At 36.9% G+C, this 25,683-nt stretch overlaps 1 protein-coding gene across 9 annotated transcripts in view; it reads left to right on the top strand.

Moving 5' to 3' along the window:
• LOC105219656 (protein abrupt) overlaps positions 1-24,929 on the top strand; it is a 93,194-nt gene extending 68,265 nt beyond the window's left edge. For 8 of the 9 annotated variants that reach the window (XM_054226851.1, XM_054226852.1, XM_054226848.1 and 5 more), the window contains 2 exons: positions 8,489-9,157; positions 23,986-24,929. In XM_054226851.1, coding sequence (XP_054082826.1) covers positions 8,489-9,157; positions 23,986-24,374 — 1,058 coding nt within the window. In that variant the 3' untranslated portion in view covers positions 24,375-24,929. The remainder of the gene's footprint in view (positions 1-8,488; positions 9,158-23,985) is intronic. The other variant, XM_011195941.3, reaches the window with a different exon arrangement.
• Positions 24,930-25,683: the final 754 nt, after the last annotated feature.

Genomic DNA, 25,683 nt, shown 5'->3' with positions numbered 1-25,683 from the left:
CCAACGGAGTGGAGGCCTTCCCCTTCCTCCGACGGGTACTGCATCGAACACTTTCAGAGCTGGAGTGTTTTCGCCCATTCGGACAACATGACCTAGTCAGCGTAGCCGCTGTCTTTTTATTCGCTGAACTATGTCAATGTCGTCGTATAACTCGTACAGCTCATCGTTCCATCGTCTGCGGTATTCGCCGTTGCCAATGTTCTGAGGACCATAAATCTTGCGCAAAATTTTCCTCTCGAAAACTCCTAGTGTCGTCTCATCTGATGTTGACATCGTCCAAGATTCTGCACCATAAAGCAGGACGGGAATGATAAGCGACTTGTATAGTTTGAGTCTTCCACATTTACCTCATTTAAATTGGTTTGCTTAACTAATTATACTATTTAATCCCTATCTTAATATGGTACAATATTCTTCGATACTACTTTTAAAAATGTTTCTGTTATGTCATTTCCAGTAGTTTATGTTTTCTACCGCGCTAAACTGAAACAGCGTTATGTCGGGTCCTACCGTACCGTACGTAATAACCATGAAGTGATCTCTGAAATAATTTTGAAATATTCGATCTATAACTTTGCTTCCGCCGTTTTCCAATAGATGTCTCTAGGCTCAAGCACTTGTCAATTAAATCGATTAAATCTTGGACATTTGTGTCAACATTAACCCAACGAAATATTTGTAGAGATCTGTTTGCATCCCAAACTTATTCTCAACTGAAAATGTCACTTTTGGTGCCGAATTCTCGACATTTGCACGGAATACGCATGCTCCCAGAAAGATAGTCAAAAGTAGTAGCTAGCGACGGCCAATATTTTGAATAATATTTTTGTAACCGTTTTTATACAAAAAAAGCCTTAAATATGATAGATATAGGCTATGGTAGAATAAGACTTAGACTTATATGATTGGCTTGATATGATGAGGCAATAGAGTTTGGATACGTGTAAAAACATTACACACATCATCAAGTTGAAACACTTACTTATCTAGAAACAAAATACATGAAAACAATTATAGTATTTAAATAAAGAAGTTTTTCTTAATAACAGTAATTTAATTAAGATTAATCTGCAGCAACAAACAGTATCGGTATACCATAAAATAGTGTAAATTGCGAAAAAATAAATAAGGTAGGGCTAAGTTCTTATGTAACCGAACATTTTATACTCTCGCTAAATATCAAATATATACATACATGCATACATACACGTATGTATATTACAAATGAATTCATGAATTGATTGCGATCATACTCAGTCACTTACATTGTTTCATTACTACATTTGGCTTTATGTCATGTTGCTGTGAGAAAATACAGTGGAACTTCTCTAACTCGAATTACCATAAGCCACAAAATCTTCGAGTTAGAGAGACTTCGAGTTATAGAATTTTCATTATAACATCAAATTTTTCAAAAAGCTGTAGATTTATACCCAATTTTATTTATTTACTTTGCTTAAAGTTTTATGAAGGACTCTTTTAAAATTCTGCCTCGGCAGTAAAATTTTAAATTTTGTATTATGCCCTGATCAAAAAGTTCGATTTATGGAAGGAAATTCTTATGAAAGTTGCCTTCTATTGCTACTTCAAGTGTTCGAGTTATGGAGAACTTCGAGTTATAGAAATTCGAGTTAGGGAAGGAAATTTGTATGAAATTTGGCTTCTAAACGCTATTGCCAATTCAAGTGTTCGAGTTATGAAGATCTTCGAGTTATAGAAGTTTGACTTATAGAAGTTCCACTGTACATACGGAATAGTGTATCGTTTCTAAAAAATTATAAAACCTTAGTCAAAATATTCTCATCTATACTATATGTATAAATTCAAAGGAGCGAAACATTATATGGGGTAAGTAAAGGAAAAGTCAATCACATTAGCGAAAATCGTTACAATAATTGTGGTTGATAAGGGCCTATATTCAAGAACTTGTCTGCACGAAATTTAACCCAAATAAAAACTGATATATGCGTTATAAAGCCTTCTGATATTAGAATATCTTTAGGTATATGGGGTTAGTAGATGTTCTGTCCCGATTTTACCCATTTTTGCACAGAGACATATTATTATAAGAGCGAGATATCCTCCGAATTTCTTTACTGCATTTGAGGTATTTACTGATCTTTCGGGATATGGGGCTTTGAAAAGATACCACTATTTTTAGGTGCAGCTTGAATTCATTATTTGTGTAAAGTTTTGTTCGATGCTACATTTTCATATGCATCTTTTAGGTAATAATAACAAGTAAGGAAAGGCTAAGTTCGGGTGCAACCGAACATGTTATACTCTCGCAATTTATTGAATTTTATTAAGATAACACACAAATTTACCCATAAATTCGGCATAAAATTTAATAGAATAACGAAAATTGTCATATATAGATATGAGGGCTGAGGTAATTCCTGAACCGATTTCATTCATTTTCAAAGCAATGTACACTATATTGGATATATACAATACGCTCACTTAATTTTGCTAAGATATCTCACATGTTAACCAATACATATATGCGGAATAAAGCCCACCGTATTTTTGAAAAACCTATAATTAGGTATTTGGGAGCTAGGATAAGTTATGACCCGACTTTAATCATTTTTAAAACAGAGACACACTATTAGAAGAAAACAATTTCCTCTGAATTACATTAAATTATCTGAGAGATTTACCCATATTTTCGGTTAAAATTTACCCTTAGGCGCTGAGTTCAACATGTTCGATATCTGGGGGTTTGAAAAGTTATAGTCCGTTTTCGACAATTGATGCCAGAGCTGATATGCACTATTTGTGTAAGGTTTTATTCCGCTATCTTCATTGGTTCCTTATGTTTATACTATAAAGTGAAGGAATAAGATGGAATTCAAAATTGAGTTATAAGGAATGTAGTCGTGGTTGTGAACCGATTTCGCCCATTTTTTATCCGTGTTATCAGGGTGTCGAATTTTATTGAAATCTTTGAAGTAGTTCCTGAGATATGGTTTTTGACCCATATTTTGCGTGGCATCGCCCATTTTCCATTTTGTAAGAAAATCTGAGTGCAGCTTCCTTCTGCTATTTCTTCTGTAAAATTTAATGTTTTTGACGTTTTTCGTTAGTGAGTTAACCCACTTTTAGTCATTTTCAACATAAAATTTGTATGGGAGGTGGGCGTGGTTATTATCCGGTTTCAACTATTTTCATGGTGTGTGTGGATGTACGTAAGAGAACCGACTGCAGAAAGTTTGGTTTATATAGCTTTATTGGTTTGCGAGTTAAATACAAATAACAGATTTGTGGGCGGGGCTACGCCCACTTCCCCAAAAAAAAATTACACCCAAATATGCCCCTTCCTAGTGCGATCCTTTATTCCAAATTTTACTTTTATAACTTCATTTATGGCTTAGTTATGACACTTTATGTGTTTTTGGTTTTCGCCCTTTCACGGTCCCAAGGAATATTTGTACCAAGTTTCGTTAAGATACTCAAGTTATTCTCAAAACTCAAAACGTCACTTTTTGAAAATAAAAATTTTTAATGGGTCAATGAACCCTATAACTATGGAAGTATTACTGAGGGCGAAGAGCGTAATCTTACGATTTTCCTTGAGTCTGAAGGATCTTCTGACTGACAAGCTTATACCCAGTTCATCTGAAGCCTAACTGTCCAGTATATCACAAGGGCGTAGGTGGTGCTCGTACTTATTCGCTTTCTACTGTAGTTAAGACTTATGTGTATTCCTCCGTGACCAGGCATCCAAACTAGTCTAATCGTGACGATATAACTGGTATCGACTGAAAGTGAGGGTAGACATTTTTTACCAGAATATTAATTTAACTTTGGGTTCAAATAGCCAAAGAACTACTTAATATGCGTGGACCATTGTTCATATTAAAAAAGTTTTTAAAATCAATTAAAATGTTAATATTGATACTTTTTCCCAACAATTTTTTTGTGAACAATGGTATGCTAGTTCTTGGGCTATGTGAAACCATAGTTATATTAATATTCGGTATGATACTTGTGTGGTGGAGGGCGCTTCAAAAGTCTTCAATACTATTTTAGCGTTTTTAAAGTGTAAGTGGCTCCGTTAAAGCTAGCAGCGGATCTATTGCTTCGAAGCGAAGTCCTTCAAGTTAATGACAATTCATACACATGTCAGTCTTATCGACAGGAGAATGGAAACAAGTAGGAGCACTACCTATCCCATTGGAATTTTCTACTGCACAGTTAGGCTTCAGCTGAGCTGCACTGCGCTAGTCAGTAGTCCTTCTGACCCAAGGAAAAACTCGACATTTTACGAGTTCCCGATATCTTGGGAACTCTTTGCCTTCAGTAATTTTTTATTTTCTGATTTGAACGGGTTATTGTACTATTAAAAATTGGAACCGGGTGCCAACTGCAAAAGTTGCCTGGAAGAAGACGAGGTGCAAACATCTCGACACTTCCATATGTAAAGAAAACAGTTGCGTAATTGCCTTAATAAACAGAATCTTAATGTTTTGCCCCAATACGAATCATCAAAAACCCCAAAACAAAAATATTTACGACAGAATGCCGAAATTCGAGTATAAGTTTTCATTCACAGGAAATTTATAATACGAAGTTTTGTTTCATGTGGAAATAAAAATTCATGGGAATGCTTTATTCACATACACAAGTACACAAATTCTACAGTAAAGATGGCTGTAGTTTAATTGATATTGAAATTGAAAAAAGGCCTGGTACCATCCACTCGACCAATACCAGATCTGGTACGTATCATGTCCTTAATAGCTGACGTTACGGCTCGAAATGGGCCAAGTCGGTTAACAACCACGCTAACTTCTCATATGACATACATACATAATTCCAAAGTATATCTGAATGCATAAATACCGCACTGGAGACGTAGCATCGCTCTTTCGAAATCGGACTATAACTTTTCAAGGCCCAGATACCGAACAATAGAACCTAGTTATCGGAAAATAAACCCGTCAAAAATTTTAATAAATAGCTGAAGTCGAGTCATTAATCACCTAGTTCCAATATACCTAGTATTAAAATTTGCAAATTTTCCAGGGGGACATTGGTTTGTATGTGAGATATCTTGAGATAAATAAAGTGAACGGATAATCGGTCTGAGAATTATTCTACCTTCGTGCTGAATATTTTTTTGTTTATATTAGAATTGTACCTAATATACAATGGATCGATGGTTAAATACTAACAACAATTCAATTCTAATAACTTAAAAATAATAATTAAAAGTTAAATATTACAGAAATTCATTTGCTGCTACAGTTGCCTTGCCAAGTCTGAAGGCCTCTTACGTTTCAGTAGGTTTTCTCGTTCAGCAGTACCGATGAATTTGGATGCCTCTTCATTTACATGCTGTATAAGCCTCTTTTCGTGAGTCTTTGCAAGTTTGCAGATCTAACATACCAAGGAGCATTAACTATACTTCTAAGTACCTTATTTTGGAAGCGCTGAATGCAGGCAATACAGCTTTGACTTGAGCAACCCCATAGTTGAGCTCCATAGGCCCAAATTGGCTTTAGTACTTTATTATATAGAAACAGCTTGTTTTCGATTGAAAGCGTGGATCGCCTACCGACTAGATGGTAAAACTAAACAGCGAAGCTTAGCATCTCGGGTGATTCCTAGGTACTTAGCAATATTGTGATGTGTTATAGGAGTACCATTTAATGGGTACTCCTATATCACATAATGGGATGATATGATGTTTTTTTTTTTTAAGTAAAGTCTACGTGCATTGATTTGGAATCGTTTAATTTAATGCGCCACTTGGAAGTCTATTCAGTAATTGCATTGACTGCTCTTTGCACTCGAAGGGTACATATTGAGGTTGACTCTCTTGCTGCTAACAGGGCTGTGTCATCCACAAATGTCGCTGTCACATAACTTGAGTCAATGGGGTTATCACTTGTAAAAAGCGACATCATGTAGTGGTTTACCCTCAGTGGCTCAGGTATCATACTAACTTCAGATACTTTCCAAAGCGATGGAACGTATCTTAAGTATAATGCACTGTTTACAATGTTTACAATTTTTTTTATACAATTCTTTGGTAGATTGTGTAATATTTCTCCGGTTATTAAATCAAACCCAGGAGCTTTCAGCATTTTTAATTACTTTTGTGAAAGATTCAACTTCACAGTCTAAGTCAACATCTGTCGATATGCGCTTTAGCTTTGAATCGACTTTATTCAGTATAGTCTTAAATTTATACCAATCAGTATGTTTATTAGATAAATAACACGTGCCGTACGAAATTACTGGTTTTTCACATAAAGTTAGTAACACTAGTGAATGGTCAGAGCATAAATCTGAGCTATCTTCAATACGTAAATTGATTTTCGATACTTTGTCAGAAAAGTTAAGAATATCTGGTAATTTCCTACTATCTGCAGACCAATAAGTGGGTCTCCCTGTCGAAATAACATTGCATCCAATAACTTGTATAGCTTTCAGAAGTTCTCGACCCTTGGTTGTAGTTAAACGTGATCCCCAATGAGTGTGTTTTGCATTAAAGTCACCACCCATAATGTGCCTTCCGTCATCGTACTGAATATATCGGTCAAATTGTGAGTTCTGTTAATAGAATTTGCTGGTAACAGGATGTCGAGTATAGTGATATCCCATTTAACTATTATAACATTTGCAAAAATTCCTAAAAGTGTTTTAATTTTTTTGGGCCTTTCGAATTGGAAGAGTAGAAAACGTTGGGTTACTTCCGGATATATCCTTTTTTCACTTGCTTAAGATTATTTATTTTATTTCATTTTCAATATCCTCGATAGAAGCTTATATAAGGACTCCTCTTTTGAATTGAACAGAGCACACTTAAGTTCCAATCGCCGCTTTGTTATTCTTCAAACGGGTAATTGTAATGTGTGTAATTGGCGTAGAAATAATTCAGCCGACGGAGTGGAGGCCTTTCTCTTCCTCTACTTCCTCCGGCGGGCACTGCGTAGAACACTTTCACAGCTGGAGTGTTTTCGTCCATTGTGACAATATTACCTACCCAGCGAAGCCGTTGTCTTTCTTTCGCTGAACTATGTCAATGTCGTGGAATTAGTCGTACAGTTCATCGTTCCATCGTCTGCGGTATTCACCGTTACCAATGTTCAGAGGCCATAAATCATGCGCAAAATTTTTCACTCGAAAACACCCTAGTGTCGCATCATCGGATATTGCACCATAAAGCAGGACGGGAATGATAAGCGACTTGTAGAGTTTGATTTTGATTCGTCGAAAGATGACTTTACTTTTCAATTGCCTACTCAGTCGAAAGAAGCACCTGTTGGCCAGAGTGATCCTGCGTTGGATTTCGAGACTAACATTGTTGGTGTTGTTTAACTAACATTGTTGAGTATAAAATTTCTTGGCTGTCGATGCGACGTTTCCACGTCGAACCTTCCTAAAGATCAGACAATGATATTCTTATAGGATTTTCATCGCTGAACACGAATATTACCTCCAAAAGTGCCCATCACGTCGAGGTTTTGAGCAAAATAGACTCAAAGTCTCAAAAAACCCTGTTTTTAGCCTTTTTTGATCACGTGTAGAGAATTATGCTGACGTGCTAGAAGTCTGTAATTAGGCTTAAATTGAAGCTTTAACTGTCAACTATAAGAATCAAGTCGAAAAAGTTCTGAATCAGTCAAAATTTTTATATAGCACAACTTTTTCATGTGCGCGCGCGCTCTACTTGCACTGATAGAGCGGTACACTAGGGCACTCTTACATATTAATGAAAAGTTGTCTAGCACGTCAGCATAATTCCCTACACGTGATCAAAAAAGGCCAAAAACAGGTGTTTTTGAGACTTTGAGTCCATTTTGCTCAAAACCTCGACGTGATGGGCACTTTTGGAGGTCATATTCGTGTTCAGCGATGAAAATCTCATAAGAATATCATTGTCTGATCTTTGATGCAGAGAAAAAGTTACTTTTTGTCGATCAGTGTAATCGGCAAATCAAAATAATTGTTTTAGTTAATACTCGCATTTTTTCAAAATTGCTTCTAATTAAAAGTTCGGGGTTTGCTTGTTTTTTTTATTATTCAGTAAAAAACAATTTCCATTTTGATCCATACAATCAAAATTGTTTGGCAAAAGCAGAGTATCGGCAAAGTAGTGGCAAATATGCAACAGAGTTGCGGTACTGCTGCAGTTAATACGAACACACCCTTTGTACAGTTGGAACACACATGTGTAATATATATGTATGTATTTTAGATTTTCACTAGCATGATTTACAATCTAATAATCCAACTTTAAGGAAAATATATTGTGTTATGTTCGGAACCACTTACAATCTAAACGTTTAGGGGAGTCATTTCTTGTTCATTTTGATTAGTGAAAATAATTAATAAAATAATTACGCATATATGTAACTTAATTCGTCTCGTCACTCGTCACTTAGTGAAAATAATTATTAAAATAATTACGCATATATGTAACTTAATTCATTGCAAGAGCAATAAAATAACTTTATTTGTTTTTCATGTACAGGAGCTCAGCGATCAGTGGAAATGAGAGTAAGAGCCACAGATCCACGTCCATGTCCAAAATGTGGGAAAATTTACAGGTCGGCACACACGCTTCGTACTCATCTTGAGGATAAACATACCGTTTGTCCTGGATATAGGTGCGTTTTATGTGGTACTGTTGCGAAATCTCGTAATTCATTGCATTCACATATGTCTCGTCAACATCGTGGCATATCTACGAAGGATCTTCCGGTGCTACCAATGCCTTGTGCGTTTGACCCTATTTTGGCTTCGCGTTTATTAGCTAAAGCTGGGGTAAAAATATCACCAGATGACTTGCGTGACCATGCATCTCCTGCCAATACAATTAGTATTACCGGTATAGATTACAGCTTTAATACTCAACATAATACAGAAACTTATGAAACGAACATCGAGTCTGATGATGATCCGGAAGATTTAACTGCGTCTAGAATGAATTTAAATAGTACTTCTGAAGGAGATAAACAAGAAAATGCTTTGGACATTGCACATACGAATAGATCTCTCTCACATATTAGAAATGAAGCTGCCATCGCTGCAGCAGCTGCCGCATTAAGCGCGCAAAAGGAATTGCCCAGCGGACAGTCAACAACGAACCAACCTCTTCTTGACCTTCATCTCTTGCAGTTTTTAACCGAAAATACTTTTGGTGAGCATACTTTACTTATTTATGACTTGGTTTCAAACCATGATATCTGTATGAGAGATATGTATGTACGAATCATATTTTTTGCAAAATATATCTGCTTTGAACGTAATACTACATCGTATTTAACAATTATGTTGTTTAACAATACAGAAAATGCATTTTAAAATGCAAATTTTTATATACAGTGAACCAAAAAAAACTTGTACAGAGAAATGTTTTGACTTTGAAGTTACTTATGTACATACAGTTTGTCAAGAAACAGTTTACACGTTGAAAATTAATACACTTTTTCGCTTTCCGCAGCAAATTTATTACTTTTTAAATCAGTTCAACATTTTTTTTATTCAGGGATGGTTACATATAGTATTTAAAGAGAATTGATGCAAAAACAAACCAAGAACTAGAAAAAACAAAAATCATTAAATTTTGTTAGTGTCAAGAAACACTTTACACACTTCGTTTTTTTTTTACTTGTTTAACACGTGTTACACAGTTAACCGTACTTTACCGTTACCTATTTTTCGTAAAGACATTTACAATGAATTTGTATTTTAGTTGGTGATTGATTTTTTCCTTTTTTCATATCTAAAATACCCAATATTGTCTTTTTAATATGCCGTGCAAAGGGTTTAATTTGTTTTTGCGCGCAGTTTCATGAGAAATCTGAATGTCGCACTATTCCTAGAACTCTTTCGTAAGAACACTCAAGCCTCAAGCTGAAAGGAATGTTGCACGAAGGATCAAGAGAGGTCTCAAAATATCCGCTGTGGCTGCCTCTAAGCAGATGGAGGAAGCTGATATAGAATAAGTTCACCGTGAAACTGTGCGGAACTTCTTGCACTCACTTGGTTTTAGACTGTAGACATCACGAAATAAGCCGCACTTATCGAAGCGAAATACTGCGAAACGTATACTACACCAAAGTGTATATCCAACGTGATAGCAAACTTTAGAATTCAGTAAATTTTTCAGATGAGTACATATTTAATTTAATTTGATCTCATAATCGTCGATTTGTATGTGTAAAAGAAGAGAGAAGCGCTGTAAAATAAAACTTTAAATAATACTGTTAAGCATGGAGGAAATTACCTTATGGTTGAAATGTAATGTACGCAAATAGCGTCGGCTATCTTCTCTTCATCGAAGGAATAGTGAAAAAATGGCCAACTTTACGATATTAAAAAAAAAATATATGTAAGCATATAGACTCACCTGAAATAGTGGTTACCGGCTCGTTTAGGATAACGACCCGAGGCATTCCGCTTTAATGGTTATGGAATGGCTATTGTTCAACATTAAAAAAGAACAACAGAGTTTAGCCCTCAAAACCACAAAATATAGCCAAATATCTGCGGGTATATCGACTGATTTCAATGAAATTTGGTATATAATATTTTCTTGACACCGTGATGACACGTGTGGAAAATGAATGAAATCGGTTCACAACCACGACAATTTCCGATATAACTCAATTTTGAATTTCATCTTATTCCTTCACTTTATAATATATACATAAGGAACCAATGAAGATAGCAGAATAAAAAGTTACACAAATACTGTATATCTTAATTTAATTCAGAGGAAACCTTTTTCTTCTGAAAGTATGTCTCTGTACCAGAAACGGTTAAAATCAGGTAATAACTTCCCCTAGCCCCCATACACCTAATTATGTATGTATGTAATTGGCGTTGAACCGTTTAGCCGGTTATAGCCGAATCGATGAGAGCGCGCCACTCCTCTCTTTCCTTCGCTGTTCGGCGCCAGTTGGAGATTCCAAGTGTAATCCGGTCGCTCTCCACCTAGTCCCTCCAACGGAGTGGAGGCCTTCCCCTTCCTCAGCTTCCTCCGGCGAGTACTGCATCGAACACTTTCAGAGCTGGAGTGTTTTCGTCCATTCGGACAACATGACCTAGTCAGCGTAGCCGCTGTCTTTTTATTCGTTGAACTATGTCAATGTCGTCGTATAACTCGTACAGCTCATCGTTCCATCGTCTGCGCTATTCGCCGTTGCCAATGTTCTGAGGACCATAAATTTTGCGCAAAATTTTCTTCTCGAAAACTCATATTGTCGTCTCATCTGATGTTGACATCGTCCAAGCTTCTGCACCATAAAGCAGGACGGGAATGATAAGCGACTTGTAGAGTTTGATTTCGGTTCGTCGAGAGAGGACTATACTATATCAATATCATCGGCGTACGCCTGGAGCTGTACACTCTTGTAGAAGAATGTACCTTCTCTATTTAGCTCTGCAGCTCGTATTATGTTTTCCAACATTAAGTTAAAGAAGTCGCACGATAGTGAGTCACCTTGTCTGAAACCTCGATTGGTATCGAACGACTCGGAGAGGTCCTTCCCAAACATGACGGAGCTTTTGGTGTTGCTCAACGTCAACTTACACAGCCGTATTAGTTTTGCGGGGATACCAAACTCAGACATCGCGCTTAGCTTTAAAATTGACAAAAAGGTGGTAAGTGTCGATCCTCTTTTCACGGGTTTTCTCCAAGATTTGGCACAAGGTGAATATCTGGTCAGTTGTGGATTTTCCAGGTCTAAAGCCACTCTGATAAGGTCCAATCAGTTTGTTGACGGTGGGCTTTAGTCTTTAACACAGTACGCTGGATAGAACCTTATAGGCGATATTTAGGAGGCTTATCCCACGGTAATTGGCATAATTTGTGGGATCTCCCTTTTTATGGATTGGGCAGAGCACACTGAGATTCCAATCGTCGGGCATGCTTTCTTCCGACCATATTTTGCAAAGAAGCTGATGCATGCACCTTATCAGTTCTTCGCCGCCGTATTTGAGTAGCTCGGCCGGTAATCTATTGGCTCCCGCCGCTTTGTTGTTCTTCAGGCGGGTGATTGCTATTAGAATTTTTTCATGGTCGGGTAATGGAACATCTGTTCCATCGACATCGATTGGGGAATCGGGTTCGCCATCACCTGGTATTGTACTTTCACTGCCATTCAGCAGCTCGGAGAAGTATTCCCTCCATAATCCCAGTATGCCCTGGACATCGGTTACCAAATCATTTTTGGATTTGTGTTATAATAATATCTTAATTAGTTTAAGAGATACATAAGTAACTTCAAAGTCAAAACATTTTCCTGTAACAGTTTTTTTTTGGTTAAGTACACGTATAAGGTAATAATACTAAAGATTTATTTAAACGATTCAATGAGAGATAAACGTAATCGTTCATTAATGTATATATGGTCAAATTAGTAGAAATCGTGTAGACATATTCGTCATACAGTTTTAATACAAGCATAATCAATTTCTAAACAAATAAGGAAAGGCTAAGTTCGGGTGCAACCGAACATTTTATACTCTCACAATTTATTGCTATAGATTCATTAAGATATTACACAATTTGGCCCATATGTATGTATGTATGTGATTGGCGTTGCAACCGTTTAGCCGGTTATAGCCGAATCGACGATAGTGCGCCACCTCTCTCTCTCCTTCGCAGTTCGGCGCCAGTTGGAGATCCCAAGTTTAACCAGGTCGCTCTCCACCTGGTCCCTCCAACGGAGTGGAGGCCTTCCCCTTCCTCGGCTTCCTCCGGCGGGTACTGCATCGAACACTTTCAGAGCTGGAGTGTTTTCGTCCATTCGGACAACATGACCTAGTCAGCGTAGCCGCTGTCTTTTTATTCGCTGAACTATGTCAATGTCGTCGTATAACTCGTACAGCTCATCGTTCCATCGTCTGCGGTATTCGCCGTTGCCAATGTTCTGAGGACCATAAATCTTGCGCAAAATTTTCCTCTCGAAAACTCTTAGTGTCGTCTCATCTGATGTTGACTTCGTCCAAGCTTCTGCACCGTAAAGCAGGACGGGAATGATAAGCGACTTGTAGAGCTTGATTTTGGTTCGTCGAGAGAGGACTTTACTGTTCAATTGCCTACTCAGTCCAAAGTAGCACCTGTTGGCAAGAGTTATTCTGCGCTGGATTTCGAGGCTGACATTGTTCGTGTTGTTGATGCTGGTTCCCAGGTATACGAAATTATCTACGACCTCGAAGTTATGACTGTCAACAGTGACGTGGGAGCCAAGACGCGAATGCGCCGACTGGGTGCTTGATGACAGGAGATATTTCGTCTTGTCCTCATTCACCTCCAGACCCATTCGCTTCGCCTCCTTATCCATGCGGGAAAAAGCAGAACAAACGGCGCGGTTGTTGCTTCCGATGATATCAATATCATCGGCGTACGCCAGGAGCTGTACATGCTTGTAGAAGATTGTACCTTCTCGGTTTAGCTCTGCAGCTCTTATAATTTTTTCCAGCACCAGGTTAAAGAAGTCGCACGATAGTGAGTCACCTTGTCTGAAACCTCGTTTGGTATCGAACGGCTCGGAGAGGTCCTTCCCAATCATGACGGAGCTTTTGGTGTTGCTCAGCGTCAATTTACACAGCCGTATTAGTTTTGCGGGGATACCAAATTCAGACATCGCGGCGTAAAGGCAGCTCCTTTTCGTGCTGTCGAAAGCAGCTTTAAAATCGAAAAAAGGTGGTGTGTGTCGATCCTCTTTTCACGGGTCTTCTCCAAAATTTGGCGCATGGTGAATATCTGGTCAGTTGTCGATTTTCCAGGTCTAAAGCCACACTGATAAGGTCCAATCAGTTTGTTGACGGTGGGCTTTAGTCTTTCACACAGTACGCTCGATAGAACCTTGTATGCGATATTTAGGAGGCTGATCCCACGGTAATTGTAGCAGATTGTGGGATCTCCTTTTTTATGGATTGGGCAGAGCACACTGAGATTCCAATCGTCAGGCATGCTTTCTTCCGACCATATTCTGCAAAGAAGCTGATGCATGCACCTTATCAGTTCTTCGCCGCCGTATTTGAATAGTTCTGCCGGTAATCTATCGGCCCCCGCTGCTTTGTTGTTCTTCAAGCGGGTAATTGCTATTCGAATTTCTTCATGGTCGGGTAATGGAACATCTGTTCCATCGTCATCGATTGGGGGATCGTGTTCGCCATCTTCTGGTGTTGTACTCTCACTGCCATTCAGCAGGTCGGAGAAGTGTTCCCTCCATAATCCCAGTATGCCCTGGACATCGGTTACCAGATTACCACCTTGGTCTCTACATGAGGATGCTCCGGTCTTGAAACCTTCGTTAAGTCGCTTCATTTTTTCATAAAATTTTCGAGCATTACCTCTGTCTGCCAGCTTATCAAGCTCTTCGTACTCACGCATTTCGGCCTCTTTCTTTTTTTGTCTGCAGATGCGTCTCGCTTCCCTCTTCAGCTCTCGGTATCTATCCCATCCCGCACATGTTGTGGTCGTTTGCAACGTTGCGAGGTAGGCAGTCTGGCCCATATATTCGGCATAAATTCCAATATAATAACGAAAATCATCATACATGGTTTATGAGGGCTGAGGTAATTGCCGCACCGATTTCACCACCAACATACATTACATCCAAGATTAATGCTCACTTAATTTGGCTCAGATGTTTCACATATTAATTCAATTTTCACTCAAGTTATCGCTTGCACGGACAGACGTTCGCATGGACAGACATCCGGATTTCAACTCCACTCGTCATCCTGATCGGTTTGTAGTAAACCCAAATACTAGTATTTGTTTCATAGACATTCGATATTTCAAAAAATTATAATCAATAAATATTTACTTTTATGAAATTGTCTCCATTTAATCTTATTTGGTAAGATTTAATATTGCAAAATAAGACAAAAACACGTATTTTCTCCACAAAACACAGAAGTATTTAAATTATATCTCCGAATCGTGTAACAAAATAAGGCGGTACAAAGCTTATTTTCTTTATTTTTTTTTCCACATATATTTTTTTGTTAGATTTCCAATAATATATACAAGTGTAACAGCGAAATAAATTACCCCAGCCCTGAATTAAATTTATCGAAGAGGCAATTTCTAATTTTGCCCAAGTGTAGTACTGATTTCCCCAAACCGTCAAGGAATAGATATGAGTTCTATTTAAATATCTCACGTGTATCGTAGTGGTATTATGGCTTAATGTTGAATAATAAAGAGTTAAACAAGATCCAAAAACTATAATACTCTCTGCAACATGTTGCGAGAGTATAAAAATACGGGTCCTTAATGCTTTATATGTAAAAATCTGATATCATTAACTTAAATTAAATTAATGAAAATTGTGTAACAATAAGCAATTAATAATATTTAGGGAGTTCACAAGTCGTGTCAATCCATTTGTTTTTGTTCACATTTTATATTGTATATTCTTCATTATTTTGAAAATTGACCAAACCTAATTCGAAACCGAACAGTGCGGGGGAGGGTGTAAGAAAAAAAAAAATAAAATGAAATAAATATCGCTCATTTACATGAATAGTGTCATAACTCAAAAACCCGATTTTTAAGTTGAGTATGCAGAAATGTGCGTAATATCATTCTCCATATTGTGTAAAAAAAGCATTCTGATGCGTAGAAAAAGAAACAGTCGAGATAAGAATGTGTCGTTATTCCACTTGTTATGCCGCATTATTTTTAACCACAATAACGACGCAGCTCAGTTGTGCCAGAATTAGTCATGTTTTTTTAAAGAAACTTTTAAATCGCTCTCCTGAAAATCGACTTTTCGAGTTGTGATACGGGTACGTTCACTTTTTTTACATTTTATTTCAAAAAATTAAAAAAAGAATCCTTTGCCGGCCAAATGTAATGAGGGTTTCCCCTTCGAAGAACAGAGTTCCTTCACCAACATTATACATATTACGCCGCCGTTACACGGGAAAGAACTTGCTTTGAAGTTGATCACACGAATTAATTGTCAAAAGTGACATAAGTTGAAAGCCATGAGCAGGCGTGGGCAAAGCCTTAGCATGTGCTAAAAAAACGTAAGTGATCGTCTACGTACACACACCGATTGTCACTAGCACGCACAAGCGAAAACCGTAAAACATGGAACAATAAGATAAATAAACGACGATAAAATCAGTCTGCAATCAGCAGTTGGCTGAGCAAGTTTATGCTGATGGAGTTATATATTTTACATATGAAATGAAGACAAATATTTCACTGTAAAATAGCAAAAAATTACTTAAATTTTATATTACCCATATTTACTATAAATTATATTAAATATAAAAGATTATCAATTTTTACATTTATTAGCACGTGCACATATTTGTATTGTGCAATTGTGCGGACTAGACCTACTCACCCAACTTCTGCAAGCAGACTAAATATTTTTGATCGCTGATTCGCTTGGTCCCACAATAAGCGCACTAACAAAATCTCATTTCGTTTGATTGTAGTGGTGCCCATACCTGCATATAACTATGCTAATTAAATAGAGCACTATTTATATAATCCAATAGAACGACTTGTAAACTCCCTAAATATTTCTTTCTGTGTCGCACTAGTGGACTAATTGCAGAAATAGTACATGTAATAGAAAGGATAATAGTACGTTTCGTCTTATAACTAGTTAATTAAATTTTTGAGACACTATATAAATAAACCAATAGTACAGCTTGTGAAATCCCTAATTACAATAACTGTGTTATGTACTATATTTTTATTAAGATAACACACAATTTGACCCATATATTCGGCATAAAGTCCAATAGAAAAACGAAAATCATCATATATATAATATAGGCTGAGGTAATTCCTGAACCGATTTCACTGATTTTCACCACCAACATATATTATATCTGTAATATCCTTCAATTTCTAAATTTATTATAGGTCGTATAATTCACAGATATATCCATACAAATGTTAAACTAATATAATTGTTTATTAAATATTAATAATTATTCAATTCCCCGTTCGCCACGGTCGGCGTCAACTACACATCTCATCTGAATTCATGCACGTTACATACAATATTCATTATTGCTGAATTATGAGAGTGTATTGTCACTCTCTCTTACAGGTACAGACCTCCACACTCCTTCCTTTTTCTCCAGACGTAGTTTAAGGTTCTCGCTTGGGTTTTGCTGTTCCCCAGATGTTGAAGTTTCCTGTGGTATCAGAGTTTGCAAAGACGTAGGTCGAGAAAAAGAATCGGCGTCGAGACAAACTGGAGCTGCAGGACTCAATGGGTTTGTGGTCACAATTTTTTTTTAAATGACCAACATTCCTAGTGTATGTTTTACCGCCAGCTGAAATCTGCACAACGTTTCCTTCTCGCTTTACTACATTATATGTTGTAGTATCAAATGTGGGTGTCAATTTATGCGGAAATATCACGTTCTTTACGAGTACTGTATCTCCAACTTGGATGCTATTATCTCCCGCACTCCTGGCCTTGTCAGTCAACTGTTTCCCTTTTTCTTTTTCCCGCATGTCCTTATCTTTCTCTTCTGAGTCTGCCATTTCCCCTACAAGGTCCTGAATGCAGGGAATTTTGTCTCTTATTACTCTGTTAAACATTAGTTCTGTCGGTGGAGCGCCGGTGGTACCATGTGGAGTAACATTGTACATTAAAACGAACTTCTTAATTTCTTTCTTGTAGCTTTCGTTGTTTGCGTGAGCTATCTTTAAGCGTTTCACTAGGGACTTGTTCATGTTTTCTACTTCACCGTTAGCCTGGGGCCAGTATGGGGGCGTAGTCATTAGACGTATACCATTGGTATTGCAAAAACTTTTAAACTCAACGCTTATGAATTGCCTTCCATTATCAGACGTTAGTGTCTCTGGAAATCCCAATCTGGAAAATATCTCTTCCATTTCATCTATAATGGTTTTGGATGTTATTGATTTGATCACTTTGAACTCCATATATCTGGAGTAGTAATCAATTAGTACCAATATATTATCCCCATTAGGTAAAGGACCCAAAATATCTGTTGCTAAGCATTTCCAGGGTCCATTCGGGAAAGGGTGCCTCTCCATCGGGGCTGGTTTTGGAGGCATTGACACTATAAGGCAATCTTGACAAGTCTTGACGTAATTTTCAGCATCTTTATCAACACAAGGCCACCAAACTTTGGAGCGTAACCTCCGTTTCATTGCACCTATTCCTGGATGACCCTAATGTGCGAGACCTAGAATTATTTCTCGTAACTTTCGTGGGATTACTAGTTTAGTGCCCCGTAATAGAATATCACCAACTATAGAGAGCTCCAAACGAAATGGATAATATGGACTTGCCATGTTCACTTTCCACGTGTCCTGACTCAAACACGTCATTGCGTCTTGTATCTCTTCGTCTAAAATAGACATCTCGCTAATCTGTAATATGGAGAGCGATTTCGGTATCAAAGTAGACACAACTCGGAAAATATGTTCCTCCCCGGCCCAGTCATATGGATCTGCGTTGTTTTCTTGGGAAAGTCTTGATAGTGAATCTGCAATATTTTCTTTTCCTGCTTTATATATCACTCGGAAACGATATGATTGTAACCTTAACAACCATCTTTCGATCCTCGCCGGGGGTCGTGAGGTTGGTTTAAACATGGTTTCTAGTGGCTTGTGATCGGTTATCAAATCAAAGTGTAGTCCAGCCAAATAATAATAAAATTTTTCCACAGCCCACACCAAGGCCAGACTTTCCTTTTCAGTTTGTGAATATCTCTTTTCCACCGGTGAGAGACTCTTACTGGCAAATGAAATGATTCGAGAAATATTTGCCTTATCAAATTGCACTAATACGGCACCCAGGGCCACCGGACTAGCATCTGCAATTAAACACGTTTTATCCTGTGGGTTAAAGTATGAGAGTTTCGGTACAACGGAAATTTTCGCCTTTAATCTTTGGAATGCTTCGTCCTGCTCTTTGCCCCAAACAAATTTCTCATTGCTCTTCATTAGTTTCCTTAAGGGTTCGGTGCTGTCTGCCAAGTCAACTACAAACTTACCCACATAAGTAGCTAAACCAAGAAAACTACGTACTTCTTCCTTATTCTTTGGCGCTCTGAATGCTGCGATTACTTTTACTTTTTCGGGATCAACTTCAATCCCTTCATCCGATAGAATGTGCCCCAAAAATTTCAGCCTTTGAGTTCTTATTATGCATTTCTTTTCGTTCAGCAAAACATTATTCGTCTTAAAAATTGTCTTAACCATTTCCAGTGCTTTGTCATGTTCTTCAAGGTATCTCCCAAAAATTATTACGTCATCAATATAGTTCAATGCATTTTGGCAAGGAGATATTAGTTCTTCCATTAACCTCTGAAATATCTCTGGGGCCGAATTAACCCCAAACATTAAACGTTTATAACGAAATAAACCCTGGTGCGTAATAAATGTGGTAATTTCTCTACTGGACTCAGCCAACTCTAACTGATGGTAGGCGTTTTTTAAATCAAGACGAGATAAATACTTGGCTCCCTTTAGTTTGGTCATAAAGTTGTCAAAAATTGGTAACGGATAGTTTTCTCTCCGTATTGCTTTATTTGCACGGCGCATATCTATACATACCCGAATATCACCATCATCTTTAAAGGCAATCACCACCGGTGATATCCAGGCACTCGGGCCAGTTACTGGTTCGATAATATCCAACTTTAAAGCCTCCTCCAGTTTCTCAGTTATTTTGCCCTCCAACGCCGTCGGCACATGTCTCATGGGTTGCTGCACTGGAACTACAGATTCGTCAATAGACAGCTTAACAGAAACATCCCGCCATTTGGCAAATGGTTCTGCCTTTTCAACTCAATGCACGTTTAAACCTACTCTTAGAACGTTGAGTTCGATAGCGGTGTCACGTCCTAACAGAGATTGTTTACCATTTCCGATTACATAAAATGTAGTAATCTGTTCTGGACCGTTTTGTATTGAAATTGGAGCTTCAAAAACTTGCAATACCTTGAGGAGACGATCTGGAGCATATGCCCGAAATTGGTTCTCTGATTCAGTACGTGAGTTAAACATAACAGCCTTTCTCTCACATAGTTGTTGCCAATCTGCTTGACTGATTAGGTTTAATTTAGAGCCCGAATCGATGATCATAGAAATTCTATAACCTCCTATTTTACACGGAACCTCTCCCTCTTGTGACGACTTATCTTCCACTCTGAATAACGCAGTTTCCTTCGTACTGTCGAGTACATTTTTAATTTCGCTACTTATGGACTGTACTACTGTATCACTTCGCCGCCAGCGTGTCTTATCCGGTCCATCTAGCTTGAAGTTGGACTTCCGCATCCTTGTGCGACATTTCCGATAAAAATGGCCAACTCTATCGCATTTCCTGCATCTCATATTTTTGGCGGGACACTCCATACTATTTTCACGATGTCCCCTTTTACCACATCTTCCACACTCGCTATCTATACTTTGTTGTACAATTTTGTTGATGCCGCTTGGATTACCTTGGGCGGTCATAGACTGTGTTTGTTTGTTGACTTGTTCATCAATACTACAAGTTTTTATGACCTCATCCAAAGTTAGTTCGTTTTCAAGTAACCTTTTTTTTAAACCTAACGGAGCCCAGACATCGATGATTTTATCTTTTAAACAGATTTCTTCAATCTGTTCTTTGGTCTCGCCAAATGAACATCTAGCTATCTGACGACGTAATCTCATCAAAACTCCGTAAAACATTCTCCTTCCAGCGGTGTTATAGAACGAAACAAGTGCCTTTCAAAAGCAGAATTCCGTTGTGGCGAAAAATACTCATTGAGTTTGGTTATCAAAGGTGTAAACACGTCGTTCTTCACTTGTTCGTCGTATGGCACCAAAGCACCAGGAATGCTATATACCACTGCCTGAAGCTGAGTTCCTCCCAGATGAAGGAGTTTATTTCTTTTCTTATATATAGACGTTATTTCCTCGGCATCAATATATATATAAAACGAACGCAACCACGCCTCCCACTCCGTACGCCATAACGCTTTGTCCATTCCCTGACATAGAAATGGTTTTAGTTCCGTCATATTTATTTCTCGCTGAAATGAGTACCATAAAACAACATTTTTCATATTTCATATTTCAAAAATCATATAATTTATTTTCGAGTACATTTGAAAAATTATACATACGTTCCCCTATCTTTCATGCAGCGAGAAAAACCCAACTGCTTGAATGATTCTAATAACCTTATTCTGATACATAAATGGAAACAAATGAATCACTTTACCCTAGTTTCCAACGTTATTCCATTTGGAATATAGTCTCTCAATACGATACCTAATTACATTTCGTCGCCTTCTTTATTTCATTTGAAATATATATACATACATATTTACGCATATTCTGTATATAAGAAATCGCAACCAGGCGTTTCGCTCTCACATTTATCTCATTCCATTTGGAATAGACTCTTTGTTTTTCAATTTTTCCATTCCATTTGGAATAGACTCTTCGTTTTCCAATTTTTATATTTCTCGATACATTTTCAACGTTTCAAATTTTCCGTTTTTTTTAATATCCCAATCCAATTTATTTCTTATCATTTTTTTTTTTTTTTTTTTTTTTGAAATTTTTGATTCATTTTCAAACCTTCAAATTTTCAATTTTTAAACTGATTCTCAATTCGCTTTTCAAATTTTCCATTTTTCTCATTTCTCAATTCATTTTCAAATTTTCCATTGAAATTTCAATTTATTTCAATCTCATTCCATTTGGAATGAATTCCGTCATTCAGTCAACGCTGAATAAATTTTTATTTTGCTTACGATTCCCTACACACATACTCAACCAAAATACCTGTATGAATTTGTGCAAGTGTGTGTGCCGTTTGAATTCAAAAATTTTATGATGATGCCGATATTAGTTTTTATAATTTTTAAAATACTTCCCGATTATCCTCGTCGCCAATGTAATATCCTTCAATTTCCAAATTTATTATAGTTCGTATAATTCACAGATATATCCATACAAATGTTAAACTAATATAATTGTTTATTAAATATTAATAATTATTCAATTCCCCGTTAGCCACGGTCGGCGTCAACTACACATCTCATCTGAATTCAGGCACGTTACATAAAATATTCATTATTGCTGAATTATGAGAGTGTATTGTCACTCTCTCTTACAGGTACAGACCTCCACAATATCTAATGCCTAAGACAGACATATGGTTTCTGTACTACGATATGTACTACAATAAAAGCTCAAGAAACCATATACCAGCATAGTGACACACATGTAGTATTGTACTATGTTTACATCTATCAGCTGCTGCAAATAAATTCAAGCAAAGTATTATTATGAATAACAGGCAGGAAATTGATCCTGACTTAGTTACATCCCCAAGCAATCTTAAAAAATCATTGTCCATTATAATTATTACATATTACTTATTATTGCATACATCCTCGTATTACATATTTTTCACATCATTTTTTTTTCAAATTTTGTTTTTTGATTTCAATTTATTTTTAATTTAATTTATTTTCTGTATGTCAAAATGTCAGAAAACATATGATTGTGGCAGAAGAGCTTAAAGCTTTCGGTGTGTTCAATGCAATCCATTGTAGTACATTTCACAACACCACAAAATTTCAATGGTTTCTAGAACTCTATTGTAGTACGGAACAACATTTGCTTTCAAACAAAATTCGGAAAACCGGTGATACACATATGGTTTCTGAAGCATACTACAATATGTACTACATGTCTGTCTCAGGTATAAGATTATATGCTCACTTAATTTGGCTAAGATATTTCACATATTAAGCTATTAAGCCTACCATATTTTTGAAAATCCTATAATTAGCTATATGAGAGCTAGGTGAAGTTATGACCCGATTTTAACCATTTCTGGTACAGAGACATACTATTAGAAGAAAACGATTTCGTCTGAATTAAATTGAGATGTCTGAGAGATTTACCGATTTTCGGTGAAACATTACCATAATTACCATATTCGATATCCGGGGCATTGAAAAGTTATAGTTCGATTTCGAACATTTTTTCACAATTGATGCCACAGATCATATACAGTATTTGTATAAAATTTTATTTCGATATCTTCATTGGTTCCTTATGTATATATTATAAAGTGAAGGAATAAGATGGAATTCAAAATTGAGTCATATGGGAAGTTGTCGTGGTTGTGAACAGATTTCATCCATATTCCACATGTGTCATCAGGGTGTCAAGGAAGTGTTACATACCGAATTTCAGTTCCTGAGATATGGTTTTTGACCCATAAGTGGGCGACGCCACCCCAATTTCCCATTTTGTAAAAAAAAATCTGAGTGCAGGTTCCATCTGCCATTTCTTATGTAAACGTGAAGTTTTTCGTGAGTTAACGCACTTTTAGTAATTCTCAACCTAACATTTGTATGGGAGGTGGGCGTGGTTATTATCCAATTCCAACTATTTTCATGGTGTATGGTGGGGTACATAAAGGAACCGACTGCAGAAAGTTGGTTTATATAGCTTTTTTGGTTTGCGAGATATATACAAAAAGCTATTTGGGGGCGGGGCCACGGCCACTTCTAAAAAAAATTAACTCCAAATATGGCCCTTACTAGGACGATCCTTTGTACCGAATTTTACTTTTATAACTTTATTTATGGCTTAGTTATGACACTTTATGTGTTTTCGGTTCTCGCCATTTTGTGGGCGTGGCATTGGCCTGATTTTGCCCATTTCGTCAAGATATCTCAATTTTTTGCTCAAGTTATCCGTTGCATGGACGGACGGACCGACGGACAGACAGACATTTGGATTTTGACTCGATTTTGACTCGTCTCGTCACCCTGATCATTTTGATATACATATATAACCCTATATCTAACTCGTTTAGTTTTACGACTTACAAACAACCCTTATGTTAACAAAACTATAATACTCTCTTAGCAACTTCTGTTGCGAGAGTATAAAAAGTTAGGCAAAACCAGCAATGTATGTTTTCTATTAATTCTATATTCATATATATATATATGTACTTTTATTTGCAGGTATGGGAATTTCACATGAACAGACAACAGCAGCTACATTACATGCAGCAAAAATTGTACAATTAAATGCTCTTGGACATAATTTCGACAGCTTATCACCTCTGACACAATCTCATTGCGATTTGACGAAAGAGTCTATTAAAAATGAACCCTTTAGCAGCAAAATATGTACAACACCAAGGTTTCCTACTGAACCTATTTTAAGACAACATCTGTCAAGTGATACTTCCCTTAACGAAAATGTCAAAACTTTTTCAAAGTTAATAACAAATGAACCTCTTTCTGGCGCTCCAAGTGTAAATGAAAATCAACCAACGGAAAGCGCGCATAGTTTAGATGAGAAAAAATTTAAAGATGCGAATAATATTGAACACGAAGAAAAAATTTGAATGAAAAATAATCACAATCACATGCATGTACATTTATTACTAACTCGTACAAAAGGTGCGATATAGCCTTAAACATGTATATCGTTTATTATATTCTGTTTTGAGTGTATTGATTTAAATTAGTGGTACTCATTTAACGTTGGAATTATATAAAAATGGTAAATTTGCAATTTGGCAACACAAGTTAAATGAGCGCTCTTTGGAAATATTGTGGCAATATTAGCTGATTGTGAATTAATTGTAAGCATGCCATGAATGCCACTGAAAATGGTCTCGCATATTTGCAAGATGGTCGTAAAATAAAATACATGCAGCTGTTTTACAATATTGCAATTTTGCGATGTTGCTATACGTTTACGACGTTAAATGAGTACCACTAATAATAACTAAAGATACATATATCTACATTATGTCTAGCTATCTTTTAATGTCAAATAAATTAAAGTTAGAAATAAAAAAAATGCTTATTATATTATTGTACACGTTTCTTTACTCCATAGGTAGATTGTTTTTCCGCGATCAATAAATCGACCAAAACTTATATAAAATAGGAAATATTTTAGAAGTTTTATTTATACGTTAAGCTGGTAAGGTCTGTTTTGGTTCCAGTTTTGATGGTCGCTCATGCGTAGCGATGGGAGAGATCTATTCTGAAAAAACCTCTCAACTGATATGAGAGGAACAATTTGAGAGATTTATTGTGAGGCATATTTTTTGGGGTTATTCTTGCTCAAACAGCTGTAAAAATAAATAAAAATTAGAAATGTATAGCTAAGAGAAGTAAGTAATTTGCAAATTTAGTAGTTTTTATGTATATAAATAATTTCATCTATTTCTAGTCGTACCAAATTGCAGCATTATATAATGTTTTACAAGCAGCCTCAACCCTCAAGGGTTGCAAATGTTATGCCGGAGTTAGCCGGCAAGTAAAATGCCTTAATGCCTCGACAACGCAATGAGCGGTTAAGCGGTGAGCGGCAGATTAAAACATATGAAATGCTATTGAAATGGCCACACAATGAGCAGTCTGTAAGTGGCATTTTTGAGAGTAAATATATTACGTTGGGAAATATCTCATTCATAATACCCTCCTCGTAGAAGCCCCCTCCTTATTTGCGAACAACTCGGACAGCCACTTTTCACAAGCCTCTTTTGAGTTCAACTTCACACCACCAAGTGCGTTCGCCATGGACAGATAATCACTTGGCGCTATGTCCGGGCTATATGGTGGATGCGATATAACCTCCCATCCGAGCTCCCGTAGCTTCTGTCGAGTCATCAACGAAGTGTGTGGTCTGGCGTTGTCTTG

The sequence above is a fragment of the Zeugodacus cucurbitae genome, chromosome 3 (genome assembly GCF_028554725.1).
Source record: "Zeugodacus cucurbitae isolate PBARC_wt_2022May chromosome 3, idZeuCucr1.2, whole genome shotgun sequence".
NCBI classification, from domain to species: Eukaryota; Metazoa; Arthropoda; class Insecta; order Diptera; family Tephritidae; genus Zeugodacus; species Zeugodacus cucurbitae.
The sequence above is the reverse complement of the archived record's forward strand: the minus strand, read 5'-3'. Positions and strand labels throughout refer to the sequence as shown.